This window comes from Physella acuta, unplaced genomic scaffold, assembly GCF_028476545.2.
Source record: "Physella acuta isolate Inbredline_101_S28 unplaced genomic scaffold, ASM2847654v3 ptg000626l, whole genome shotgun sequence".
NCBI lineage: Eukaryota > Metazoa > Mollusca > Gastropoda > Physidae > Physella > Physella acuta.
The window spans coordinates 82926-93420 of record NW_026732145.1 but is presented as its reverse complement, the minus strand read 5'-3'; the positions used below and the strand labels follow the sequence as shown (position 1 = coordinate 93420).

General features: G+C 32.5%; 1 protein-coding gene across 1 annotated transcript; it reads right to left on the bottom strand.

Annotated features, from left to right (window-relative positions):
• Positions 1–69: 69 nt before the first annotated feature.
• Positions 70–9526, bottom strand: LOC131948147 (alpha-aminoadipic semialdehyde dehydrogenase). Its single transcript, XM_059309682.1, has 19 exons — positions 9323–9526; positions 7027–7080; positions 6872–6937; positions 6621–6701; positions 6005–6128; positions 4848–4980; positions 4713–4757; positions 4282–4359; positions 4065–4122; positions 3943–3982; positions 3548–3589; positions 3359–3453; positions 3134–3218; positions 2891–2997; positions 2187–2303; positions 1973–2070; positions 1778–1851; positions 1428–1503; positions 70–1214 (listed from the first exon to the last, which is right to left on the bottom strand). Exons 1-19 carry the CDS (start codon positions 9509–9511, stop codon positions 1160–1162), a joined length of 1617 nt encoding a protein of 538 aa, XP_059165665.1. The 5' UTR covers positions 9512–9526; the 3' UTR covers positions 70–1159.
• Between the last annotated feature and the right edge of the window lie 969 nt (positions 9527–10495).

The following is a 10495-nucleotide window of genomic DNA, read 5'->3' as shown; positions in this document are numbered from 1 at the left end:
AAAACATTGTGTCACCTATTATCACATCACTGTTACCAGTCATGATCAACATAAGAAAACAGTAGTTCCATTCATTATTTGTTTATTGCTGGCACACATTGATAAATGTTTGTAATTGTGTAAAATGCATTTCTGGAATAAAAGTATGGCATGTAGAACAATATAAAATCACGACTTTCAACTAAATTTATCCATTAAATTCATATTTACTAATAATCATACTGAGATAATAATCACCTGATGAAATAAAGCATAATCTACATGGAAAACTCTGATGCAGAGTGAACTTTGACCTATATTGGCCCAGGAAATACTGACATCTATAAGGTGAAATAATTCTTGTTTCTACCTCCATTGTAGGCTTGAGAGAACAAATGAGATTCTTGAAATTACAAAAAAGGTAATCTGTTACTGTTATAGAGGTTAGTGACAAATTGAGACTAGAACCTTGATAGGTAAAATTTGTTAAGAGAAAAAAATTTATATGGAAGAATTACAATAAAACTTCATTGCACAGCAAACACCACAAAATCTGGCCACAAGTGGTCAAGACTTTTCTTTGTTAAATGCATCATAGAGACAAGAGAATTTATCAGGTGATAACAAATTTACATGATAAATTAAATGACCATTTGAAAATTATTTATATTATTAAAAAATATAGCATTAACTATTATAACAGCTGCTGGTATATTTGTATTCCATTCAACAAATTACATACAATTACAATTAAATTACAATGATATAGAAGGCACACTGGAAAAAAATAACAGTGTATAATTTGACAGTGCCTAAAAACACTGATATAAAGCTTGAGAAAATCAACACAAATCAGACCTTGCTAATTGATACCAGATAACTAGTATTGTGTTTCACTGTGTGTAATTTGTGTGGAGAAACTATTCCTTTTAAAATTTGTTTCGTTAATATCATACATAATTTCATTTGAATACTGCAGGCCATCTTTTCTATTTGAAAGTTCTCAGAACAAATCACAAATCCTTTCTGTGTTGGAAGTTGTACAAATATCTTTCTGGTCATGTAGCTGGAAAATCACTTCTTTTACACGAGAAAACTACAGGCAACCACTACCAGAACACACTGATCTAGTAGAAACCACAGTGAAACTCTAAGAAACCAACTCTGGTACAACTTGTAACTATTCAAACTTGATTCCCTGGGCCAGTGGAAGCTGTTTACTGAAGTTTATTGTGCTGCAATAAAGAAATTAATTATTGCAGTGTTAAAAAAAAAAAAAAAATCAAAACAAGACGAAAACTAATAAGCTTGTTAAAACTAAGAGTCAACATGTGTCCAGAATGAAATAAACACATCATTACCAGGTAAATCAAAACAAGACTAAAACTAATAAGCTTGTTAAAACTAAGAGTCAACGTGTGTTCAGAATGTAATAAACACATCATTACCAGGTAGAGCGTCTCATGTACTGTTTCCAAGAGTCACTGCCAGATTCTCTGCCTCCACCTGTGTGCTTCTCTCCCCCTGATGACAATACAAGCTTCACATTATTTACATTAAAGAGAGGGGATACACTTTAAAAAAGTAATGTAGCTTGTCAGATAAATTAATATATTCAAGATTTAGAACCTTAAGATTTAGAAATAAATCTACAATCTCCTCTAAAAATTAGCTTGCCATACAACAACAATAAAGCGTATCACTTGCTTCAGATCACTAGCTTAAGTTGCATAACAATGTCACAGAAAGATCTAAGTGTTCTTTAAAAATATAATCTCATTAAAACAAAGAAACCTACCAAATGCCCCTCCTATTTCAGCTCCATTAGTAGGTATGTTGACATTCACAATGCCACAATCAGATCCCTTTGGTCTGGGGGTTACAAAAGACAAAAACTACTTTCATGGAAGTAAAAAAAACTCTACAAGAGAAAATAAGCTTGGAGGAAAAGAAATTTCATTAAAAAACACAAATAGGAAGTGACTTTTCATACCCTATCCACTTGTAAATAGTGCTCAAATCTTTGGTAAAGACACTACTGGAAAGGCCTTGTTTAACTTCATTGTTCCACGTCATGGCTTCATCCATACTCTATTTAACAAATAAACAATGTTAAAATGTGTGTTCTATGGATAGTAGAGCTATTTAAACAAGAATTGTAACATCTAAATCAAATCAAGTCAAAAGTATAACAGAGTCTCACAAACCTGGCACTTGAGGACATAGACAATAGGAACAAATGTTTCCTTGAGAACTACTTTTGCATCATGGGAAAGTCCAGTTATGATGGTGGGTTCCACATAATTTCCAGGTCGCTTCAGCACCTTAGATTTCAAACAGAAACAGTTTAAGAGAAGAAAAAAAGTGAACATTCTAAAAATAGTATTATTATAAACAGCTACAGGACATTAACCCCCCCCCCTGTCAATAAGAATACTTGAGAAAGTTTAAGGGAGATCAGTCACGCTTTATTTTTATTTAAAAACGTTTCTCTAAAAAGAAGTTAGTGCACTATTAAAAATATTTTTTTAATTTTTGTGACATCACCCCCCTCAAGTTAGAACCCTAACCCTAACTCAAGGTACCTTAAACTAAACTTAAGAAAAAGACCAAAACCTAAACCTAAACATTCACCTCAGCCTAAAACTTAACACAAAACCAAAACCAACTCTAGACATTAGTTTGAGCCTAACCTTGACTAACCCTATCCCTGACACTAATCCTAACCCCAAATCTAGCCCTAACCCTCACACTAACCCTAACCCTAACTAGCTGTACCGTAAGCTATGTTTGGATGTTCAGGGGGGGGGGGGTAATTGACAGGGGGGAAATTACTCCTGGGGGAGGGGGTAATTGACCCGGGAGGGGGGGTAAAATGCCCTGTTCCCATTATAAACAAATTCAAAATTACCTTTCCGCCATAAATAATTTTCCCCCCTTGTGCTTCAGCCTCTTCAATAGTTTCAACATATTTTTGAACAGCTTCTGGATTATGCAGTGGGCCATATAGTGTACCTTCTACCATTAGAAAAATTAATAATACATGAAGCAGTATTATGGATGTAAAAATAAAGTGATTAATTCTACAACTACAACAGTATGCAATTTAATGCTAAATATTAACCCCCACAAAATGTTAAGCAAGCATCCAAACCTTCTATTGGATCTCCAATCCTCAGCTGAGCATAGGCCTTTGCTAACTTTTCAATAACCATGTCATGTACTTTCTCATGTAAAATCTTGAAATAAACAAAATAAATAAAGCTAAAATTAAACCCCATTTGATGTCACAAAAATAAAAAATATAATTATAATAGTGCACTAACTTTTTGTCAGAGAAATGTATTTAAATAAAAAAGTAAAGTGTGGCAGGACTGACCAGCCTTCTGGTTGTAGTGCACCTTTGACCGGCTGTTCCAGCACAGGCAAAAACAGCTGATCTAACCACCATATCAATATCAGCATCTTCGTTCACTGCAACCAAAGCGAGTAGATGTAAAATTTAATCCTAAAAAAAATGTCATTAATCATAGATTAGCTAATATTAAAAAGTCTCTCAACAACTTACCAATAATTGCATTGTTTCCACCAAGTTCCAAAAGAAATTTTCCTGAAAATCAAGTTGTAATAAAAGTAAACATTCATATTCAATCATTTTTAGGCATATTAAATACAACAGTAAAAAATTTGTTTTAATCTATTTTTAAAAAAATATGGAAAAATAGAAAAAACTCTTTACAGTACGGGCATGAAAAAGATTCAATTTCTAATATGGACAGTCAATGAGACAACACATCTTTAAACCACTGCACTTTAAAAAAGATTGGAAAAAAAAAATATCCACAAAAATAAAACAAAAAGCATTATATAATAAAGTATTTTATAATAAATAAAAGAACATTTATCCCTGAAAAACATAAATCAAACGCAACTTCTAATAAAAATTGTTTTAGGAAATCTTACCAAAGCGTTCCTGAACCATGAGGGAAACTTTTTGACCCACCTAGGTTAAAAGAAAACCATAATTAGAAAATAACAATTGCTTTCCTGTTTCATATGTAAGTTTGGAGAAAGTTGTTACTTACAGGTGTACTTCCAGTAAAAGATAATAGATTGACTCGTTCATCCTTTGACATTAATGTCCTAATGAAAATTAAATAAAACAAAATAAATTTATTTTGTTAAACCCAAGCATTCTGTAATACCAATGTCCTAATTAATTCTATTTTCCAAATCTTTCTTTAAAACTCATTTGATAACAGCTGTACTAGAACTCAATGAAATAGAATAAAAAGAACCCACCCAATTTCAGCTCCACCACTAACAAGAGAGCAAATAGCACCTGGAATGTTATTTTTTTCAAGCACTGAGCTGATCACCCTAGAGAAAAGATTACAATTTGAAATAATTAAAGGCACAAAATTATATATATACATGCATATAATATATTAAATATATTTCTAATGTGTTAACACAGCTACAATTTTAGAAACTTCATATTTAAAGTTTTATAAATACTTTCATACTAGTAATGGAAGTAACTCTACACTACTGTCATGAGCTTCATCAGACTACTGACTAGCAATATAAGATACAACAGTAAAGGAATTTTTAGAGAAGAAACATGAGCTTGTTAGTTTCTGTCATCATATTTACCAAGGGGACTCTACAGCTTTACTAGCCAAAGTGAGTAAGTCAATCAGATTAATAAAGAAATGTCACTGAATTCTTACTTTGTTACAGCAACACTAACAAGATGTGTAGATGGAGCTCCTTTCCTAGATGCAAAACAAAACAAAAATCATTAAAATAAAATAGATTTAGCAGCGAATTTATACATCTCTACTGTCTGTTCAATATTTAATTACCACAGCATTGCATTTCCACAAATCATGCCAATGGCTGAGTTCCACCCATACACAGCGCAGGGAAAATTGAAAGCACTTATAACACCAACAACACCAAGAGGATTCCATTGCTCCAACAGCAAGTGTCCTGGTCCTGAAATATAAGTGAGGCAGGTAAACATGAGAAATTGGGTCTAAGACAGAAGACACTTGTCTGAAAGATGTTTGCCTGGAAGCAAATTTCCAGACTAATCAATGGGTCAAATTCAATTAGCTGTAATGGACATTTACAATAATATTATATTATATAAAGAAGCTATTAATTTATAAAATTTATTAACAGAAGTTGTATATGCAAACAGAACTTTGGTTAACATTTTAGAGATTTTACTTTTGTTTTTAAAAAGTGAGAAAATAATTTGTATTGCTGTTGCAAAAGAATCATTTTGATAAAGTTTAGAACACATATATAATATACTTTATGAAATAAAAATAATGGCAAAAAGTAACAAAATTTTAAATCTAAAAGATTGTGTGAACACAAGCAGTGAAGTACTGTAGGCAGCATTGTCTGTGACATTGAAGTAGAGCTACTTGATAAGTCAACATGTTCAGATGGTTATACCACACTTGCTGCAGGTTGTGTTGAACATTGAACAAAGGCTTATTCCATAAATTTCTAATTGCATAGATTTGCTTTATTTTATACTTATATAGGATATTATGTTTAGCTGATGCTGTGCGGTAATATTTTCACAAATCATAAGCAATTTAGGCAGCGACCTAGTCACTTTCATTTTAATTTCCATTTAACATACCTTGATTAGACAATGTGTTTAAGTGAATACTTAATAATGTAGTTAAATTTTATATGAAATAAAATGTTATTTTAAAGGTGTTCGATATTTAGAAAAAACATATAAAAAACAATTCTGCTGTTAAGTTTTTTTTACCGTATTGATAGAAAAATTAATTTTTTTTCTTAATCAATCATTACCAGCAGTATCACAAAAAAATGTCAATAGTCTATTTGGGCAATCCGCATTCAAGATAATGGTCTTACGAGTAATAAAGTTTTGTACAATTTTTCATTTGGGAAAACTGCCTCAGGGCAAACATCTAGCACCCATGTTACAAGTATAGTTTTTGCGGCTTTATGAAAACAGAAGGATACTCACTCTCAGATGGGAATATACTCCCAGAAAATGTGCGTGACAACCCAACAGCATAATCACAGATATCAATGTACTCCTGAACCTCTCCTTCACCTTCTGCCAATATTTTGCCCATTTCTAAGGAAATCTAAAAAAAAAAACAAGAGGGAAAATTAGAAAAATTTAAATGGATATAATTTTGTCTGGTAATGTTTTTGTTAGTAGGCTCTTAAACATTCGCTTTTGAGTCTTTTTACATTAAAAACTGGCAGTGGTTTGTCATTTGAGTTTCAAAACAAGTACAGGCTGTTATTTTTTCACTCTTCAGTGAGAGACATATAGGAACATTTGTTTTAACTTTAGTTATGAGAAAAAAACCAAATTCATATTAGCAAAATGAATATATCTATGACTTCATAACTAGATTAATTTTACGTCTAAAATTATTACATCTGTAGTTATACACAAGTGCAAACTGACTATGTTGCCTGGTAAAAATAAGAAAATTTAGAGGGTAACAACATGTACCTATAATGCTAATGTACAAATAAATTGCCGTCTGTTATTTTCTGAAGAAGTTACTTAAGCAGCGTCTAGATAACAGCAGGTAAAACAAAACAGATTTAAAACAAAAGCTTACCAGCTTTCCCAACAGATATTTTTTCTCTCTCAAGGCATCTCCTATTTGCCGAACTATCTCTCCTCTTTGTGGGGCTGGAATCTGTGTGGAAGACACAGATAACAAATAAATCAAATTAATGGATAAAACAAATGAATAGTAATAAGTGAAATCATAACTTGTAAACATAATGATTTTGAAAAATTATTTTAGTATTTGAGTTAGAGCTTTTTAAAATCCTAAAATAATACAAATCACTATCTTCTACTTACATCTGCCCATTTTCCCCATGCTTCTCTAGCTGCTGTTATTGTGCTTTCATAATCAGAATCATTTGCCTGAGAATAAAATATAAAGAAACAATTTAAAAAAAAAATTATTTATAATATAAACTTAGAAACATAAAAATGTGTGTCAGACTACATACCGTAACAACTTGAGCTATTGGCTTATTGTTGGCCGGGCAATGTGTGACCACAACCTGCAAAATAAAATACAAATTTAGCAAACCAAGTTGAATTTAATAAATTCTTTCTTGGATATATTTTAAAACCAAAACAAAAATGATGTTCATTATTTTCAGAGAAAATACTTTCTTACAGAATGATAGAAATGAAAAATGCAATAGGATACTTTAAATTTCAAACCTAACCAAATCCTTGGTCAATAACTTTCAATAAGCAATATGTTTATGCTCAACAGGCAAATATTATATTATAAGACTTTAGTATATTTTCTAAATAACCATCTCTAATGCAGTAAAACTGTGAGGTGAAAAGTTTAAAAATAAATATATAATCTACATGAATAAAATAACTAAACAATAAATTTGAATTATATAGGCCTAAGTTACATTTTGTCTCATGAGACAGTTTAAAATGATGTTTGCAATGTACTGGTTATCCTAAACCATCTTTAGAGGTCATTCCTTTTTCAATTTTCAACATCGTTTGACCATTGATGGTTGTATCCTTTGATGTGCTGACCGCTAAATGTATTGGTTATACTTATCACTAGGGTTTCTTCCAGACATTTTAACTCAGGAGCAACCCAAAACATGCTGGTTAAAGAATTTTTTTTTATATACAAGCCTACCTCAATAATTATGCTGGCAGCATATAGGGTGGATACTCATTGACTTGGGATAAAATAAACTTAAAAGAAATTTAATGAATATATAAAGGAATATGTATACATCGCAAAGGATTTCACACTTTTTAAAAATTAGTTTACCTAACCCATTTTATTGCATATCATCATAAAAAGTCACTTTTTGCTTATTTTAAAATGGCTATTTCTTTTTAAATTAATTACTGAGCTCAATCAACATTTAGTAGATTTCAAAATCTAGATTGATCAGTTTTTTAAAGAGTAAGCATATTTTATCATAAATATAAAAATATAAGCCTAGACCTACATATGTCTACATAATATTAATAATATACTAATACTTAATGTCGTCATATTGTACGCAGGTTTTCTGGTTAGGGGTTAGAAGAAAGTCCTAGGATAGCACACGGAAAATCGCACCAAACTGCACCATCGGCGTAGGCGCTTGATTCAGTTTAGTGAACGACTATGATGTCCCATTGTATTCATAGTCTATCGCATTGTTTAAAATTAACATAGGCGCCATAGCGCTCACAGGATAACACAGGGCGCCAAATTGCACCCTGTCTGGGCACTGCCCATGCGAAATTGCAATTTTTTTTTCGAAGAAACCTCCCAGAAGTATTCTCAAAAAGTTTCATGGCTATCGGATAAAAGGTGTAGTAATGCATAAAAGACAGACACACATACATTGCTTTTTATATAAATAGATTATAGATAGATGAAAGCCTGAATTGAGGCTGACAACTCAAAGAAAGGCTACTGTTGTTAATTAATTCTGATCTGTGAATATAATAGTCCATATCAATTTGTGTATGAAGTAAAAGTGGATTGACTTTATGACAATAAGCTCCTTACATTACATGAAAGTTTAAAAAAGAAGTTTCAGATAAGTCCTACTTTATTAAGTTACTTTAGTTACCGAAACTCAACAAACATTACCCAATAATTTCCGACACTAAACTAAGGTTTTTACCAAAAGTCTATCCGCCCTACCCACCGGCGAGTGAAATGGAATTTATATATAAAATATATACTTTTAACAGTGTCCACCCCCCCCCCCCACCCCGAAAATTTCAAGTGCCCCTCCGCCCTAGAGAAAAAAAGTCTGGAAGAAACACTGCTAGATTCTAGTAACTAGATCTAGATAGATCTATTATCTATACTTCTATAGTCTATAGCAGGGGTCTCCAAACTACGGCCCGCGGGCCGGATGCGGCCCGCGATGTCCTCTCATCCTTTTGTCCACAGAAAAACGTTTGTTGATGATGACTGAGGAACTTTGCCCAGACAAATCAAAGACAAGCCTGGAAGGAACTGGCCCCCGAACTGAAATTTGATAGTTAATGTGGCCCTTGGACTGAAAAGTTTGGAGACTAATGGAGACCCCTGGTCTATAGTATAGAGTTTCTATGTTAACAAATCGTAATTTAATAGAACTAGCTACCGTGAGGTTAACTTGTACAACTGTAATGAAAAATCATTCTTAGATCTAGAATCTACTCTAGTATGCACAAAGTTGAAAACTACACAACACAACAAACGCAGTAAGTAGACTGCGACGAGCAATGAATGTTGAATGTACGATACTCTGCCACTCTTTGGTAAGTTACCTCTCCTCCGCCACACCATTTGCCATTGTAAACACCGTTATTTTTACTTGAAAGACCAAGGTCCTTGAGCCATGAATATTTGGGATCGTCGATTAAAAGATTCGACATTGTTGATAAATAGCGACAGTGTAAAACAGCTGATCTGCGGATTTTTGCTAAAGAAGAAAGCATCAGTTTGTAAGGTGCCATCGTAACCTTTCCAGATAAATTTATCACCGGTCACTTGAACATAAAAACACATATTTTTTAACGCCGAAATTAAAGTAAAACAAATTACGATTGGTCACAGATTAACATGTAAAGTAGAAAATGTAATTGCAATTTAGAATTTTTGCTTTTAACAGTTTTTTTAATTACACAAGAAAATATAGAAATGCACTATGCTTACTAAAGCAGTAAACTTTGGCCTAAATAGTCACTAGTCAGTCCTATCTGGCAAATGAAGTATTTATAAATTCGCAGAATGTTAGTCTTGTTGCGTGCTGGTTTGTAAACTCATTAGAAAAGTAGACGATTGTTAAAAAAAAATCTACTCACAACTAGAACTGTCAATAAAATAAAAATTAGCTTTGAATCATAATCCCTTTAGTATTAGGCTTAACTAAATCGATCTATATAATATACAATAGTAGGATAATATTGTAAAAAAAAAAGCCATTACTGACTGATGGACCAAGGTTCAGAATAACCATGATTGCTTAAAACATTAATGACAACAAAAATATTTTTAAATAGATCTAGAGATCTAGATAGTTTTTTTCCTTCGACAATTTTACATGATACCAGAGCAGTATATTAGAACTTTTATCAATTTCCCCCAGTTATTCCCATCTCCTAGATCAATTACTCCACCCTCCTGCATATTACCCCCCCCCCCCCTTCCAACGCCAAAAAAAAAAAACAACAAACAAAACAACAGCAGTAAGACATTTGCCCTTTGTCGATTATTTATTGACCCCAAACATAATAGCGATTGGGAATTGGGATCTGGTTAGGGATACGAAAAGGGTTCTGAATAGTTTTTGGAATTGGGTTAGGTGGTTAGGTTAACAAATGTCCTAAACGGATTGCACTTTGTCTATAGTATCAGCATAAAAACTCGCAGTGATGATGGATCGTAGATGTCCTGAGGAAAACCGATGAGACATCGCAAAGCAAGCTCTTGACTTGAAC